Below are 18,942 nucleotides of genomic sequence, written 5' to 3' on the forward strand. Positions count from 1 at the left end.
AGCTCAAACCAGTTTCTGTAAACTCCAGACCTCATGTCTACTACTTTGCAAAAGCACCTGTATGTTGTGTAGACATTTAAATTCATTATTCCCCAAACTAAACCTTTGTTTTCTCTTCCCAAGACCTTGCTCGTTCTGCAAAGTATTTCTGATAGCATTACTCCTGCTATAGGTGGTGCCTATAGCAGAAACCCAGAAGTCTTTCTTAACAACACCCTCTTTCCCACTGGATTCTTCTGAGTCTGCCTCCTAAGGCTTCCAAATTGTCTCTCTCCATCCCTCAAGTTACTATTGGAGTTCTGACCACCATCATCTCATTTCTCCTAAAATGCCTTCACGTATTCTGTTCCTCAATGACTCTCTGAAATACTAATTTGACCCCATATCTCTAGTTTTAAACATCTTTAATGGCTTGTTGCCTCTTTTCTTGTGTGTGTGTGTGGGGGGGGGGCAGGGTCGTTCTATGTAACCCAGGCGACAGTCTGGCATATGCCTTCTGTCCTCCAACTCAGTATACACTTCCGCTACTTTCTGGTACAAGCATTGTAAGAATGAGCCGTCGTTGCTGGGTGGTGGTGGCACACTTTAATCCCAGCATTCGGGGAAACAGAGACAGGTGGGGAATCTCTGTGAGTTTGAGGCTAGCCGGGTCTACAGAGGGAATTCCAGGACAGGTTGGTTCCAAAGCTACATACAGAGAAAGCCTGTCCTGAAAAACAAAGAGCCTTCGTACCCAGTTTCCTTGTGACTTTAACGAACCTAAAATGGTTTCATGGTGCAAGATCTGCGCCCATCCTACGCTTAATCTTTCCCAACATTTTGTTGGACTTTTAACTTCCCCACCGATGCTTCCTCCTTCAGAACTAGAGCACTTACCCCATGACCTGATATTCATTCCAACAAGCAAAACTATCTTGGACACTGTGCTGTCCCTACTTTCTTCATGTCTCCGTTTCCTCATTTGTATAATATTACAACAGACACACACATTAAAAGATGACATATTAAACTGCATTTAGAAGTGGGCTAGGTCAACCCTCAATAAATATTAGCTATAGTTTTTTTTTTTTTTTTACATAAGTACTAGGTATTGAGAGAATAGCTTTTCTTGAAAGAGGTGTTAATTACATGCAGTTAGGCAGAAAGTACCAAAGAAGATGGAAAAGAAAAAAGCCCTAAAATCTGGACGCGAGGATCCTTATCCCGAACCCTAGAATCACAAGACGGTTCAGCGAACCGCGGAGGGCGGAGAAGCTCCTCCGCACGGCAGGCGGCGCCGCAGCACCGCGGACGCCGCGGGAGAACAAGCGCCCGGAGAACCTGCCGCCCAGGTCACGTGCCCCGCGCCTCGTGACGCGCGCCCGCAGTAGTGATTGGTTAATGGGAGGCACGTGGGCAGAGAGGGGCGGGGCGGGGCGGAGGGGTGGGACCGGGGGCGGAGCTGCTCGAGGGGGCAGCTCCGCGCCGGGGCCGTTGGCTCCAGACAAATAAACATGGAGTCCATCTTCCACGAGAAAGTGAGTGTGGGCGTTCGGTGGGGAGCCGTCCGGGGCTCGGCCGCGGGTGTGGGGAGCAGCGTCGCCGCCTCAGGAGCTCAGGGCGGGGCCCGAGCGCCCCCATCCCAACCTGGCTGGGTGAGGGGCGCTTCCTGCCTCCTCCCCCATGGCTCTTCTCGGGAAGCCTCCCACATGCGCCCCTGGCGCCCTCGCCCCAGAGGACCGGGCGGGTTAACCAGCGCTCGATTGGCATTTCGGGGCTTCACCCAGAGGGTTAGCGTGGGCGTTCCTTTTTCACTTGCCACACCTTTTCGGGTTTCTTCTGTCTTCTCTTCTAGAGTCTAGTCTAGCGAGTCACCTCTTCACACCCGGTGGACCCTTCCCAACTCCACCCCCGCCCCCGCCCTCGCCCTATCCTCTGGCAGAATCAACTTTTCTCTTCAACTCAGTTCTATAATGGAATGTCCAGTGCATTTACATCTTGATGTCAATCCCTCGTCCTTCAAGCAGTTTTTACCGTGGCTCTCCCGTTGAAGGGCCTGACACTTGGGAAGTAAAGTAGGAAGTCCCTAAGGGAAGTCGTCATAAGAGTTTTTATTACGGGATGTTTGGGTTTGGTTTGCTACCCCAAATTTCCGGACTAGGAGGCCAGCTTTGTTTTTAGGTATTATGGAATAGATTAGAATCTTTCTGCCTTACGATCCGGGTGGTTTCTTCCTCACCTTCCTGAGTGACTACACTTAGAAGAATTGTTGTGACATCTTGAGAAACTGGTCTTTGCTCGCGTACAATTATCAAGTCGTTTGGGTGTTCCTCAGACAACTTTGGCATATGATACCATGTTTCGTAATCGTTTTAGGATTGGCGAGAGTTGCAAGCTAGTGCTATTATTTAGTAGGAGCAAAGCGTCTTTGTTTTGTTGAGTACTTGTAATTGAGCATCTATTCAAGGCATTTAAAGTTCATGCACTGCAAAGGAAAAACAAAAGTGATGTAAATCAAGAAATTGTTAAATGAAGTGCTCTTGAGAAGACTTTTCTGACAGTTTTGGAACTGGAACTAGTTTGTTTGTGACAGCCCAAGCTGGCTCCAGACTCTCCAACCTTCCCATCCTCCTGTCTCTGCCTCCTGAGCGCTGGAATTACAGTCACCTGCCATGCTCCTAGCAGCGCCCCCCATACATTTGTAATTAATTTTCCAAAGGCCTTGGCTTAGAACCCATTTGAAATGTGGTAGACTCTGAACACTTTATACACTGCTTCATGCATTCTTTTAAAAAACATTACTGCCATGTGTGTATGATTCATGTGTGTGCCTGTGTGGAGGTCAGGACAGCTTTATAAAGTCCATTCTCTCCTTCCAACCTGGTGTGGGTTCCAGGGATCTAACTCTGGCTTTCACAGCAAGCTCCTTTACGCATCAAGTCATCATCTCTAGGGCACTTAATGTGTTAAAAAAATATTTTTGAATGGTTGTTTTGCCTTTGTATTTATGCATTGTGTGTTTGGTGTCCACTGAAGCCAGAAGATCCCCCAGAACTAGAGTTGCAGAGGGTTGTGAACAGCCACGTGGGTGTTAGGAATTGAACCTGGGTCCTCGCCTCTGGAGGAGCACCCAGTACTCTTAAGTGTTGAGCTGTCTCTCCAGCCCCCACCATCTCTTCCTTATAATATTGATTATTCCTCATTTGAGCAGATTTTAGTGAAAGTAACTACTGAACCATTATATCCAAAGTGCTAGCCTAACAAAAACGTACTGAGACTGGGGAGTGCTTCAGCTGGTAAAGTGCTTGCTGTACAAGCATGCAGACCTGAGTTCAGATGCCCAGCAACCATGTAGAGCCAGACAGGGCAGTGTGTGTTTGTATCCCCAGTATTTGAGAATCTGTGTGCTTACATGTCCACAGGAACACATACAAACATGTACTTGCGCATGACCATATACACACACAAACCATGCTTATCCAGAAGTCACTCATTTTTCACATTAGTACACTTAATGAATACTTGAAAAGTATTTTTACCGTGTGTGTGTGTGTGTGTACATGTGTACGTGTGTGTCTGTGTGCACGTGTACTCTCAAACATGGGTGGGATGCACATGTGCATATGCATACATATAGAGGCAGCAGGACAGCCTTGATGGTGTTTCTCACTGGGCTGGAACGTGTCAGAGTGGCTAACCCCAGGTATTTGTCCATTCCCTCTTCCCCAGCACTGCAGTTAAAAATGGGTACCACCATCCTGGGCTTGAACTCAGGTCCTAAGGCTAGTATGACAAGGACCTTACCAACTGAGGCATGTCATCAGCCCTAAAGAGTACATTTGTTTTTATCATCAACTAAATATCCAGAGGAAATGAACGTTTAGTAAAGCCATAGCTTTTAATCAGGGGGTCATTTAGAGAAGCTTTAACCACTTCCTCTAGAAATTAATTTTACATTTGCCCCTTTGAGTATTTATTAGAATACAAGTTAGAACATAAAAACAGTTATCAGCCAGGCATGGTGGTGGTCCAGGCCTTTAATCCCAGCATTTAGGAGATAGCAGCAGGCAGATCTCTGAGTTCATGGCCAACCTGTATACACATAGTGAGTTCCAGGACAGTCAGGGCTGGGTAGAGAGATCCTGTCTTCAAAACAAAACAAAACAACAAAAACAATAAATAAAAGCGGTTGTTCATTAATAGATCTCCAGTGTGAATAAATTTAGTTAAGCACATGGTATATGGCTATAATGTCAGCTATTCAGTATGCTGAGACAGTAGAATAACCAGAATTCTTGGCTTGAGTAAGAAGACCGTGTGCATATGAGCAGGGGTAAAGAGTTCCTTGAACATCTAAAACAGTGATTCTCAACCTGTAGGGAATCTTTTGGGGATCCAATGACACTTTCACAGGGGTTACCTAAGACTCTCTGTTTATCAGATATTTATATTGTGATTCATAACACTAGCAAATTACAGTTATTAGGTAACAGCGAAGATACTTTTGTGATTGGGGAAGGAATTGTGTTAAGGAGTTGCAGCATTAGGAAGGTTGAAAACCACTACTCTAAAAGGTATGTGGTTCTATTTATTTAAAGGCTACAAGTCCTGAATTTATTTTATTTTTAAGACAGGGTTCCACTGTTTAGCCCTGTCTGGCTCGGAACTTGCTTTGTAGACCAGGCAGACCTTGAACTCACAAAGATACAGCTGCCTTTCCCTCCCAAGTGTTGGTATTCAAGTCTCCTTTTTTTTCTCTCCCTCCAAGAAAAGGTTTATCCGTAGCTTTGGAGCCCGTCTTGAGTGCACAGAGGTCCATCCGCCTGCCTCTGCCTTCCTAGGGCTGTGATTAAATGTGTGCGCCACCACCGCCCAGCTGGGTCCAAGTCTCGCACCACCACGCCTAGTCTCTGAACACCTTGAACCTTTCAGGCCATGTGTGTGTCTCTCTTTCACAAAGTTTCATTTATGTGACTGTATTTCTAGTCCTCTCTAAATTATTTTTTTAAGATAAAATACAGTTTTTGGCTTATTGAGGAAGATTGAACTTGGACCCATGAACTATAGAGTTTACCGTCTACTAACTAATAGTAAATTACCAATACCAGCTGCTTTCTTGGGTTTTGTTGTTGCTCTAATTCTAGTGCCTGTATTCTGCCACTCTTGTTAGTGCTTCCAGCACTGACTTCGTTTGGTGCAGTCTGTATCTCTGCTTTCAGTGTAGTGTGAATTTGGAATGTGAAACCCAAAAGATGGAGAAGAGGCTGAGCATTGACCTTGTCACATCCATTGTACCCTTTTGTGGTTGAGGCTCTTAGTGATATTCAAGATATGTGGGGATCATGGGAAGCCTAATTCCAAATAATTGATTTGAGGAAATGGTAACAGCACAGACTTGAAACCTCACCTGGGTTTGAACTCCAGCTCTGCTAATTGCTGCTTGTAGGATTCTGGATAAGTTCTTTATTATCTCTGTAGTTTTCTTTTTTTTTTTTGCCTCTGTAGTTAATGACAGAAATTAGCTGCCTCAAAGCCATGCATGCTAAGACGCTGTCCAGAAGTGGTAACTGCTACAGTACTACTAGGTCCTGTGTTTGCTGAACCCCATACTAAATAAGGAACAGAAGAGATGGGGGTGTAGTGTAGTTCAGTGGTAGAGCACTTACTCAATATGGGCAAGGGGCCAGTCTCAAGCGTAAAACAAAAATGAAGGAATAGGAAAACTCTAAGCATTAAAGAGGTGGTGACAATAAGCTATGGCTGTGGTGTGAGCTCTGAGTCACACAGTCTTTACTCACCCAGGAAGACCAGTCCACTATTGGTCTATTTTTGAGAGTACCATTAGCGTTGTATGTTTTCTATTATAGTTATTACTGTCACTGGGGTTTTACCTAGTTTGAGGTTGGACCCAAAAACCTGGGGGAGTGACTTGGTTACAGTTCCCTTTTGTGATTTTATAGACCATCTTGGTAGAAGTGGAAGTGTAGTATGTTCATCTTCTGGTCCCAATACAGTAAAATATGGACCCCAAGTCATAAGATTTTAGTAGCAAAGTAAGTTTTTCTTTTACTTGGGTGAAATACTTAAAAGTGTTTTATACATTTTGTTGCATTGTGTGTATTGTGGTGCTCCATACAGGCCACAGTGTATATGTGGAGGTCAGAGGGCAATTTAGTGGGAGGTGGTCCTCTCCTCCCACCGTGTGGGTCCTGGGAATTGAGCTCAGGTCTTCATGATCACAGCAAGCAGATATTGACCTGTTGAGCCTTCTTGCTAGCTCTCCACTTGGGTAAAACTCTGATTAGAAACGGGGAACAAGCTAACTCAGGCAGTGGCAGTAAGACAGAAAAAAATGCATGTCTGTATGAGGGTGCCAGATGGCCTTGAACTGGAGTTACAGACAGTTGTGAGCTGCCATGTGGGTGCTGGGAATTGAACCCTGGTCCTTTGGGAGAGCAGTCTCTGCTCTTAACCACTGAGCCATCTCTCCAGCCCAATTTTTAAATTGTTTCAAACAATTTGTTTTTTCCTTCTACTAATCATATTAGAAGTATAGAGCATATTTCTGGTAGCAGTACCATTTTACTTGGTCATGGTTTGATTTTAAGTGCTTATTTTTCTTAATAAAAAACTAATATTTTAGGGACTGGGAATGTAACTCAGGCCTGAGTTTTATCTATCCTCAGTACCACATAAACTGGGCATAATGAGACATATACTTGGATTTTTAAAGACTTCATTTATTTTATGTATATGAGTACCTACATGAGTCAAAGTGTACCATGTTCATAAAGTGACTGAGCAGGCCAGGAGAGGGCATCAGATCCCTTAGGACTGGAATTACAGCTGGTCTTGAGTTCCCCGTACATGCTAGGAACCGAACCCAAATCCTCTGCAAGAATAGCAACTGTTTTTACCTGCTGAACCATTTCTCCAGCCTCCAAAGCCCCAATCTTTAATAGCAAGAATTTTTTATCAAAATTTTGGATGTCACTATTTCTGTATATTAAATATGGCGACTAGGGGCTAGAGAGGTGGCTCAGTGCTCAGAGATTATGAGCATTGGCTACTCTTCAGAGAACCCAGGATTCCCAGACCTGTATGATGATGACTCAACCCTCTGCAACTCTAGTCTCAGAAGATCCAGCCCCACTCTTCTGGCGTCCGTGAATGCCAGACATGTGTATGGTGCAGATATACATGCAGACAACACACACACACATAAACAAAAATATCTTTAAAAAGTATGGTGATCGTAGTTCAAGAATGCCACACTGAAACATATTGCCTAGCAATAGGACTGAAGATTGTGTCATAACTGCTTCCCCAAATTGAGTGCCTGGTTGCCATGCTAGATGTTTCTTGATTTCTTTTCTTTTCTTTTTGAGATGGGGTCTCAATATGTAGGTGACTCACGGAGATACACCTATCTTGGACTCCTGAGTGCTGGGATTAAAGGTATGCACTGCCATGCCTGGCCTTCTTGCTTGAATGGTTTGTTTTGTTTTTGTTTGTTTTCTGAGACAGGATTTCTCTGTGTAACCCTGGTTGTCCTGGAACTTGCTTTATAGAGCAGGCTGGCCTCAAACTCCCAGAGATCTGCCTGCCTCCCAAGTGCTAGGATTAAAGGCGTTTGCCACCACTGCTTAACCTAGTCTGAATGCTTTAAATTAAGTATGTCATACACAAGAACACACAAGTCATGAGAGTGTGCAGTCAAGGAAACACATGGAATCATAGACTGTTTGCCTACATCCTAAATCCCCTTAATCCTCTCTTCCAGGAACTAGCTCTTCCTTCACTTACTTCTGCCAGGCAATTCTGCCATTGTGGATTAAGAGATTAATTTTGTCTATTTGTAAACTCTTAATTTTTTAAGTTATTATTCTTATGTTTCTACTTGATATGTTGTACGAATGGACACATACCTCTGTATGTATATAGAGGTCAGGGGAAACTTTGTGGAATGTTCTCTTCGACTTTTAGGTAGGTTCCAGGGATGAAATTTAGGTCACTGGGCTCCTCTCATTTGCTGCACCCTGTACCTTTGCTGATTTAGTTTGGTGGTGGTAGTAGGGATTGAACCCATGGCCTTGCACATACTAGCTACATCCTTAGCTCTGGTGTCTACTCTTTTGAGTGTTGTGTGCTTTTTTATTTTTTAAAAGTATTTGAGAGATTGATCCATATTGTTATGGTTACTTTTATTTAATTTACTTTTATTCATATACAATGTATATACAGTTCTATGATCTAAACTGTCTTTGGGTGCTTTCCAGTTTGGAAGCTTACAAGTAGTGCTTTGGTGAGTGCATTTGCAGTGTATGTGCGTAACCACAGAATATAGAGATTATGAGCTCTGGTGAGATAAAGGTTGTTGTACAATGGTTTTGCTAAGTTATATTTGCTCCTGTAACACTGTTGTCTGTGATTCTAAACCTCTTCACTGTAATAGCTGATCTTGAGACTGGATAGTAGTAACACACTGTGAAATTTTCTTTTATAAAAGTAATTTTTTTTTAGATAGGTGGTGGTGGTGCACACCTTTAATCCCAGCACTTGGAGTCAGAGGCAAACAGATTTCTATGAGTTCGAGACCAGACTGGTTTATATAATGAGTTCCAGTACAGCCTGGGCTACAAAGTGAGACCTTGTCTCAACAACAATAACAAAAGTGTTTTTAACATAGCTCAGCAAGCCTTATAACATGAGTTTGATTCTTGGGACCCACTTTGTGAAAGTAGAAATTGAATCCTAAAAGTTGTCCTCTGCATCCCTCCAGCCAGTCAATCAGTCGATAAGTGTAATATTTAAAAATATTTTTTATCATTGTATGTATGAGGCATGCATGCGAGTGCTGGCATGCGGGTGGCAAGTACTCAGGCATCATTCCCTCCTTCTACAGTAGTATCTGGGGATTGATATCAGGCACCTTTACCTGATGAGCCACCTCCTGCCCTGTGTTGTGGCTTTGATATACATTTCCCTGATAACTCATGAATTTGTATGTTTTTAGCCTCTTGACTACCTTGTGTAGTGCTTGCATTTCCACTAGGGTTTAAGTAGAATGTCTGTATATCTCTACTTGAGAGTAGTCAGTGTTTGGTGGAAGTTGCTCCTAGTAATAGATCAACAGTAGAAGGGAAAAGAGGCAGAGACAAAGAATTCTGCCACCATGTAACTGCAACTAGCTTCAAGCCATTCTGGGGCAACATTATTAGCGGACTATGAAGATAAGCTTTCTTTGGCTTTGTGTCAGACTCAAGCTCTCTGAACTCTGCCTTCTTATTCCATAACAGACATGTATTCTGTATCTACTTCAACAATTATATTTTGTTCCTCTAACAGTGATTCATCATGGGAAAATGCATCTTGTAAGGTGCTCTTTCGAGTCATCATCTGCCATGTAACATAGCTCAGACCAGGAGGCATGGTGCCTGGCAGGTTGAGTTTGGGAGGCCAGAGTTAACAGAGGAAGTGTTCTCCCATCTGCCTTTGCCTCCCAGAAAAGCATACTTAGGGTCTGTGTCCACCCAACTCATCTACTCAGGAGTCTCCCTTCTGTACCTGTAGCATAGGAAAACAACAGGGTTAGGACTAGGAGAGTGACGAAGCCTGCTCAGTCAGGCAATCTGGACTTGGAGTTGGGTTGGGTCCCAGTTGTGTATGAAAGCCAGCTAACCAGTACTAGAAGCCCCTGGGTTCATGGGATGTTGTACCTACTCTCGATGAGAGGATGCTAAGGATCTCTTAGGGAGCTGAACTTGGCTCCTTTTACTAGCTTGTCCACTCATGGGTGTGGACTGTCTTCAGTTTGGGACAGTTCTTTTTTCTCTACGCTACATGGAATGAGTCTGCAGAGTTGGCCAAGAGCCTCTAGAACTATGGGTCTTAACCTGAGACAGAACTGTCCCACTTACACCAGCTCTTGAGTTTAAAAGGACAGGCTTTCAGGTCAGATAGTGACTAACTTTAGAAGAATGGATGTTCCAGGGGATAACACTCCCCTTTTGTAGTAGTCACTTGCCATGGAATCTTCAAAGAGGAATTCTTGTAGGTACTGAAAAATTGAAAAGGCTAAATGTTTTTATAGGGTAATTTTTAGGCTTATATGAGATTGGATGGATGAAGTTATACTGTAAATCACTCTTCATTTTTGTTCCTATAGTTACATAGTAAAATAAACATAGACAAATGAAAATGTGTATACTTGTGAAATCAGATTTGCCTAAGGTTTATGAGGTTTGTTTTGACTGTATTATAAAGTTAGTAATTACATTTTTTAGAATATACTATACAGATCCACTTAATAAATCACATTTAAATTTACTCTTTTGGAAACACTAGCAAGAAGGCTCACTTTGTGCTCAGCATTGCCTGAATAATCTATTGCAAGGGGAGTATTTTAGCCCTGTGGAGCTATCCTCTATTGCACATCAGCTTGATGAAGAAGAAAGGATAAGAATGGCAGAAGGAGGAGTTACCAGTGAAGACTACCGCACATTTTTGCAGGTACTGATTTGAGACTCTTCAAATCCCATTTTATTTTTAAAATACGGGTGCTCTTTAAAGGAGGATGAGCCATTCTCGCCATAGGAGTCTGACTTGTTAATTATAACTCTGCTCCTCACTTGGTACGGTGTGTTCTTATAAATGTGCACCCTAATGACAGTTTTAATTCTTTTCTCATCCCTCTCTGCCCACAGCAGCCTTCTGGAAATATGGACGACAGCGGCTTTTTCTCTATCCAGGTAAGTAGTCCCTGCGAAGTGCTGCTGTGCTTATGCTCAGTTTGTGGTTGATGTGCACAGTCTGGCATAGCTTTTTAAGTAACGGTGGAGCCTTCTGGAATTCCCTCAGTAAACTGTGTCTGCAGAAGATATGACTGCTCCGGAGTGCAGCGCAGAGAGAGATGAGCATTAGGACTGTAGACTCTTCACTTTAGAGCAGGGCTTTGCTCTCTTGCTTTCTGGGAACAGGCAGGGTCTCACTATAGTCCTGGCTGGTTGGGTCTTCCCATCTGTGCCTCCAGACTGGAATTACAGGTGTGTGCTACCGTACTCAGTTTAGAACAGGGCCTTTAAAACTTGCTTCCTGAGATTGCTTAATTTGCATGTAGGTGCTAATAGCTTTAATTCTAATAAATTACAGTACTTCAAACTTATTATCTCTGGTACATCTGAGAAGTTGCAGTGCCTTGAAGCCTTCATTTAAATCATCCTACAGGATTGGATTCCTGTAGTACCTCTGTGGCTTCTGATCTATATGGTAATTTGTAGCCCTTTTGGAGGTGGGGTTGGGATTGGTTCCAAAGACTCACAGGCGCTCAGACTCTATTGCAGAGCCAAGACCCATTAGGCTCCATTTTAATTCTGTGGTAGTTTTTCTTTATACTGCTAGGGATGATATAAAGTCTTGTCACATACTGACAAGTATTCTGCCCTAGAGAAAACCTCTAACCCTCCAGTGATTTATGTATATATGTTTGGTTTGCTTCTATAGACAAGGTGTTGCTTTGTAGCCTCGCCTGGTCTTGAACTTTCCAAAATCATGTTTTGGTCTCTTAGGTGCTGGGGTTGCAATTGGGAGCCACCATGTCTAAATTCATGTGCTTGTGGGGCTCTTTTACTTATGGATCTTTCATTCTAATGATTGAGGGTTGTCTAACTTCTTTCAAAATGTCTTTTAAGAGATCTATTTCTGCAAGTATTTATTTTATAAATTCTTTCTATGCTACCCTCGTAGAGTCCCCATTCTCTAGCACTTCCTCCCAGTACTTCACTATGACAGTATGAGGACTACTGACCCTTAGCTAGGATCATGGGTTATGGTTGGCACAGCCCACTGCTTTACTGCTCCCTTACACTGAGTTACTACACAGTGTGCTTGTTTCTTTGTTGCCCACATGGGAGGAAAGATAGAACGTTTTCTCAAATGTCTCTCCCCTTTTTCTCAGTTTGCAATAATCAGGTTTGACTTTTTGTTCATGACTACAGAATTCTAAAATATATCAGACTTAAAGAAGATTTACTTTTATTTTAAAAATTATTTGTGTATGTATATGAATATGTGTGGGTATGTGCACATGAGTACTACTGTCTGTGGAGGCCAGAAGAGGGCAATGAAGCTCTGGAGCTGAAATTACAGGTGATTATGAGTCCCCTGATATGGGTGCTGGGAACTGAACTTCAGCCCCATAAGAGCAGCATGCACTGTTGTAGGGGTTATAGAGATGGCTTCACATTTAAGAATGCTTAGTGGTATTTCAGAGGACTAGTTCAGTTCCCAGCACCCACATTAGGCTACTTACAACAGCCTGTAACTCCACGGTATGGGGACCTGACATACTCTTCTGGCCTCCACAGGCACTTACACAATGGTCTATACTCACTCAGACACACTAATACACGTAAACAAAAATAATAAAAAAAAACAATGAAATTAAATTCACATGTATATATTATTTATGGCTTCAGTGGGTTATCACGGGGACATAATTTTTAAAAACAATATTCTCAAAAGTTTATATGTAAAGTACAGTTGCTTACATAATTAATGTAGCTATGCTACTTAAATTTGGACTTGAAGTTTTAGCTCATGAAAAGTTGCTGTTTTTCTTTTGACAGGTTATAAGCAATGCCTTGAAAGTTTGGGGTTTAGAACTAATCCTATTCAACAGTCCAGAGTACCAGAGGCTCAGAATTGATCCTATGTAAGACTTTTCTCCCTACATTTCTTTATTTAAACTTGACTTTTAAAGCTACAGTTTCTGAATAAGGACGAATTCATTGTGAATGTCTTTGCCTTATACTGATACTGCATTTAAAGCCCTTGGACTTCACATGTCACCCTTTGGTACCCTTGAGCAGCTGCCTTCTAATCAGTGCCAGTGAAGTCACTGACCTGAGTGGTGTGCAAACTTTGGGGCATAACATCCCTAAGCTTCTGTGGAAAATGCATAGAGTTACATTATTTTTATTTTTTAAAATCAGTAACACATAAGTGTAGCTATATTCTAACTGATAGAAATTTTATTATACTTGCTAGTATATATCTCCTAATATCCCAACATAACAGTATTAACAGTATATGTTTTGTCTTTTCTAGAAATGAAAGATCCTTTATATGCAATTATAAAGAACACTGGTTTACAGTTAGAAAATTAGGAAAACAGGTAATATTTCTTCTCCTTTCTTGTCCTTTAGTCACAGTCTACCCTCCATTTAGAACTAAAATGCAAGTGACTGGTGTCTTTAGGCTGAAGCCCAGGATCCTGTGCACTTTTACCTGAGCCTGGACTCAGTTTAACAGATAAGAAAATGGATATCTTAAGAGAAGATAATCAGTTTTTCAAGAAAAAAAAAACATACAGGTTATATCACTTGTATAAAAATTCTGTATTTAAAATATGGCACATGTGTTTACCATTAAATATGTTTTTGTGTGACGATTTGTGTTTAGCATAGTACTGTAAGAAAGCCTGAAATGTCAGGAGCAAATGAAACAGCAGTTGGCATTAGTGGGGCAGGATTAGTCAGGCAGTCCCACTGCTGGGGATACATCTGCATAAAGTCGCCACTACCGTGCTTTTGAGAGCTGCAGTCATGCAACGGCCTTCTTAGAATGTTCAGTTTGGGTAAGGGTTACTGGAAAGCAGCTCATGCAGTCAAAGGGAATGAACTGCTTATACACAAGCAGCGTGGATGAATCTCAGAAATGAGTAGTAGATACAGTGATGACAGTAGACTGACCGGTACTTGTGTAGGACTGGGGATGGAGAGAAGGAACACGAGAGACTGGACCCTGAAGAGTGTGTTCACTCTCTTGGTGATGTTGATGGTTTAATGGGGGGGTAATACAAACATTTTTGCAAATGATGTCAGGCAGTGGTGGTACACGCCTTTAATCCCAGCACTCTGGAGGCTGAGGCAGGCAGTTCTTTGTGAGTTCAAGGCCACTCTGGTCTACAGAGTGAGTTCCAGGACAGCCAAGGCTACACTGAGAAACCCTGTCTCAAAGAATCAAACTAAACAAAGCAAAACAGAAATCCCAGGTTGTAATAGAAGTCTGTGCAGTTTATCCAAGTGCAGGGGCCCATGCCTTGTGACCCAACTCTCAGGAGACTGACCTTGGGAGACCTTAAGGCCAGCCTGGACTACATAGTGAAACCCTCAAGATAGATAGGAGGAGAGGGACAACAGTTTATTTCAAGTCAGTTTTGCTTCAATAGCTGTTTTTTAAAATAAAAAGCAAAAATGCTGAGTGTGGAGATGTTCATCTTTGCTTCCAGCAGAGACAGGGAGATCTCTGAGTTTTTGGCCATTCAAATCTGTGAGACCCTGCCTTAAAAAATCCAAGAATAAATAAATTAAATTACATTAAATGCGAAAAGAAAAGAAATAATACATTAAACCTGGAGATATAGCTCAGTGAGTATGACCTTACTGCTCTTGCAGAGGATCTGAATTTGGTTCCTGCCACCCATGGGGTGCCTCACAACTGACTCTAACTCCAGTTCCATAGAAGCCAGTGGCCCTGACCTCTGTGGGCACCGAGCACACACATGGTGCACATACATACATATACACAAAATTAAGTATTTCAAAGGAAAGGGCACTGTGTGATATATGTGTGTGTATATATACATATTTATCTATTTATTTTTAAGTAAACTGTACTGTTAGCTTTTAACTGGGCCATCTGGAAGTAGCCCAGTCTTCGGTGATTGCTCGGTACTGTTCATCATGAGCAGAGTGGGTGCTTATGATGATCACAAGGTTCTAGGTTCAATCTCCTATTCCAAAAGCTAAGGAAAAAGCAATATTTATGTTCTCTGTAAGGTGTGTGGAGAGCAGGTAAGGAGATGTGAACTGGGACAGAATCACCTCTGCAAAGAGCCAGGTCAATTCCGTGTGACTTCTCTGCCCTCCTCCTTGTAGTCATTGAGGGCTTATTTGTGCCTTTAGAAAATTAAGACCCAGTGTTATTTTTCTGAATAAAGTAACCACTGCATTTTTAAGGCCTAGAAATGTAAAACTCGTATGCAACTTTGTAGTGATTTGTAGGAAACATTGTTTTGAACTTTTTAAATTTATCTCTTTTTGGGTTTTTTACATTTTGAACTATTTTATCTTTGACAGTTATGGAAGATGGCTAGTATTGGTCTATTGGTCCTTGGTTCTGATTTATGTTCTTGTTTAGGAACAGATTTTTAGCTAGGTGTGATGGTACAGACCCTTAACCAACGCTGAAGAGGCAGAGACTTGGTGTATCTGTTCTGAGGCAAGCCACTGATCCCTGTGTAAAGAAAGAAATGATTGGTAAAAGAACTCTGTGGCTTATATCAAAATCCAGGAAGAGTCATTAGTTGTGCGTGGAATTGAGCATGACTTAGGAACATTTTTGCATTTTTCTGTTTAAGTAAGGGCACCTCTGAGGTTGTGACTTCATGCTGTTAATCACATTCAGTGGTAGCTTAGAGGTCTTGTTAAAATGAAATGGTGATTATAAATTCTTTCCCCAGAATTTTTACCTTTTAAAAATTGTAGTCTTTTGGCCAAGTGAAAAAGTGTGTAGCTATCATTTTTCCCCATGTCACCATGACATGAGTAGGTGTTGGCCTGATAGTTTGAAACCACATAATTATAGCTATCAATAAAGGCATTTTAAGGTACTATCAGCTTCTGTCCTTTTAGAAGGAGTTCAAGTTTATGCCTTAATTTGTTGTGCAGCATTTTTTTCTAATCACAGTAGTCAGTAGGTTAGAAGAATCTTAGTTTGATATATTTATTTAGACAGTCATTCTAAATTTTGGTAGGTTATATGTTTAACATGAGAAATTATTTTTGCATATAACTTTGTTCATTAACTTTAATATTTTATTTTTTTAGTGGTTTAACTTGAATTCTCTCCTGACGGGTCCAGAATTAATATCAGATACGTACCTCGCACTATTCTTGGCTCAGTTACAGCAAGAAGGTAAATAGATACCAAAAATTTTATCTTTGAAAGTAGCTTAAACGAAACCGAGTCATTATTTGTGTGTGTAATAGAATGTGATCTCTGACAATAGCAGTGAGTCACCCTTACAGTGTAAGTGTTCAACTCAGGGTAAAAGCTCTCTGCTTCCATTGATTAAAATGAGCTTCTCTTACCTATGAAGCTCTAGCTGCTTGCCCATTTGTAATTTCCTCATTAGAACTATTTCTGGTGCATTGTCACCTATTGAGCCCTTCCAGTTGGTTGCCATAAACCCGTGAGTCTCTCTTCTCACTCTCACTAGGCCTCCCAAATTTCATATACATATGTGAAATGTAAAAGGAAAGAAAATGATTTCTTGATTGTCCTGTACCTCTACATGGCTTATTTCTTTACACCTTGCCTACTTCCTGTTTGCCCTACTGTTTTTTCTGTAACTATTTTCATGATGAAATCTTTAAAAGTAATTTTTTTTTACTAAAATATTCACAGTGGCACTATAATCTTGCTTTAAAAATGCTGGGCTTTGTGGTGATGGGGATTGAAAACCCATTGCTGTGTGCATGTGGGGTAGAACTCTACTCTGACCTGTATCTCTAGCTAGCGAACCCCAGTGCTATTGTGATGTCAGCTAACCCGTGTTTAAGCCTCTTATCTCTCATCCCTGATGCTTTCTTCACACTTCAATCCGAATTGAAATCAGGATCAATAATTGGACTTGGTTAACTTTTCCCCCCTAAATCTACTTGACCCCTGGGTGTTCAAGTGAATGGAACCTAGGTACTTTAACTAGGTTCGAGCTGATTTGGGGATGGTATGGTGATTGATGTCATCTTAGCCTCTGTTAACAAACAGTGCTTAGATTCCTTATGTCCTTAAATATGACACAGTGGACTTACATGTTGGCATCTGCCTGTCTCACCTACCGCTTCTGTCAGGTTCCTCTTGTGGATCGTCACACCCTTTCCCATCTCATCTTCTTCCTTATGTGGCTTTCCATTGTTTTAATCACAGTCTATGATCTGTACACTCATAATTCCAGACTTTTAGCTTTAGCTTAGACATTCCTCTGAACACCAGTCCTGGGTTTGGCAGTCCAGGAAGATTTCAAGTCAGACATGTCCAAGAAGACTTTTTTCAAAATTATTTTAGTATTTTATGTGTATGAGAATTTTATTTAAATGTATGTCTATGCACCATGTGTGTGCCTGGTGCCCGTGGAGGCCTGAAGAGGGCATCTGTGGAACTAGCTGTGAGCCTCCATGTAAGTGCTAGGAATCAAATCTGAATCCTCTGGAAAAGCAGCAAGTACTTTTAACTGCTGAACTGTCTGTCCATCCCCAAAAGACTTGACTTCCATGGTTGTTGTTTGGTTGATTGCTTTTGCTTGCTTACCCATATGTTCTTTCTTTCAGGCTTCCATTTGAGGAAGAATCCTTCTTCTTGGACATTAGTTTCTATATAATATGTTGATAAAGCAGCCAGAGTGCTTTTATAAAAACTTAATGTATATTATAATCACACACTTACTTTACAAATTAATGGTTTTCTAACACACTGAAAATTAAGAGTCTTAAATAAAATCGAGAATTAGTATGGTGTCTGCATTGGCAGAATATCTTCTCTTCATAGTGAGCTGACATACTGATTCTAGGAGTTTAGAAACAGGTTTATTAGCAGAAAACACATCAAGACATCTGAACTCTGAATAAGCTTGTCCTTACCAAAAGAAATTGTGTTGAACATACTCTTTTTAGTGAACAGCCCTCTCAATCTTTATTTCATTGAAGTTCAAGAAAATCAATGGTAGAAAACATTTATTAAGTTGGACTTAGTTGTAGCTGAGAAAACCTGTCTTATTAGGTGAGTGTTTATTAAAACTTGCATTGTACCAGTGTATTGTTTCCCAAACCGTGGAGCATATTGGCACACTGACTATATTTGAGGTTCTGGCTTCCCAGCTCTGTGGATGGGGCAGGGAGCAGGGTGGAGAGCTGCCATTTCCAGCACATATTCCAGTGACTTATTTTATCCATGTTACCAGTCATTGGATATATTCACCAAAAGTGACTTCACACCTGCTATTTGAGGAAGGTTCCTTTATCACTGTTTAGTAATTAGAGATACCAACACAGATGGGCGAATGATTGACAGACCCTATGGCACTGGGAAGTGGCAGAGCTGGGATTGAACAAAAGCCATTGGGTCAAGGTCCTTTTCTCTGATTCTCCTTTACCTGCCTGCCTGTTAACTTTTAGCAAGTAGTCATGTGGTCAGACGCTGCTTCTCTGGGGCCCTTGTAGACAGGACTGCTTTTGTCTTTGTGGCCACCGAGTCTGACCCATGGGAGCAGTGAGGCTCGATCCTGATCCAGGTGACAGTCATCACATAAGTTAGGCCTTTCTGGATTTCACCTCATGTTTTTCCTCCTGTGCTCTGTTACCTTTCTGTCAACTATCATTTCAGATGAAGTTTGAACCTCCTACTAGTTGTTTTAGTTTGTTTTTGCCTCTTTTTAGGTTATTCTATATTTGTTGTTAAGGGTGATCTGCCAGACTGCGAAGCTGACCAACTTTTGCAGATGATCAAGGTCCAACAGATGCATCGACCAAAACTTATTGGAGAAGAATTGGCGCAACTGAAAGAGCAGAGGTAGATTTTAGTGCTGTTGTGTGATATATGATGTAGCATGCCCTCAGAAGAATTAAATGTCCATCCTTACACTTTTGTGTCTGTGTGAGTGCCCACCAAGGCCAGTATTGGGATTGGATCCGGTAGAGCTAGAGTTACAGGTGATTGTAAGCTGCAGGAAGTGGGTGCTGGGATCTGAACTTGCCCTTTGGAGAGCAGGAAGTGATACTAACTACGGAGCCATCGCTCCATATACTGCATATACTGCTTGTAGTTAATGTGTGGTCATAGACTGCCAAAGGTTAATTTTTTTTTTAATCTTATTTTGTGTATTTGTTTTTATATTGCTAGGAA

At 41.7% G+C, this 18,942-nt stretch overlaps 1 protein-coding gene across 12 annotated transcripts in view; it reads left to right on the forward strand.

Annotated features, from left to right (window-relative positions):
- The first annotated feature begins 1,438 nt into the window (after nt 1-1,438).
- The window catches only part of Atxn3 (ataxin 3), a 40,020-nt gene continuing 22,516 nt past the window's right edge, over nt 1,439-18,942 (forward strand). For 6 of the 12 annotated variants that reach the window (XR_009057816.1, XM_057782118.1, XM_057782119.1 and 3 more), the window contains exons 1-7: nt 1,463-1,517; nt 10,327-10,491; nt 10,686-10,730; nt 12,606-12,691; nt 13,087-13,153; nt 15,870-15,957; nt 18,477-18,609. Coding sequence is in view for 10 of the 12 variants with exons in the window: in XM_057782118.1 (XP_057638101.1) it covers nt 1,494-1,517; nt 10,327-10,491; nt 10,686-10,730; nt 12,606-12,691; nt 13,087-13,153; nt 15,870-15,957; nt 18,477-18,609 (608 nt within the window). In the remaining 2 variants the exon portion in view is untranslated. Of the gene's footprint in view, nt 1,518-7,367; nt 7,438-10,326; nt 10,492-10,685; nt 10,731-12,605; nt 12,692-13,086; nt 13,154-15,869; nt 15,958-18,476; nt 18,610-18,942 lie in introns of all 12 variants that reach the window. The other 6 variants (XM_057782125.1, XM_057782127.1, XM_057782121.1 and 3 more) reach the window with 5 other exon arrangements.

Source organism: Chionomys nivalis, chromosome 10 (genome assembly GCF_950005125.1).
Source record: "Chionomys nivalis chromosome 10, mChiNiv1.1, whole genome shotgun sequence".
NCBI classification, from domain to species: domain Eukaryota; kingdom Metazoa; phylum Chordata; class Mammalia; order Rodentia; family Cricetidae; genus Chionomys; species Chionomys nivalis.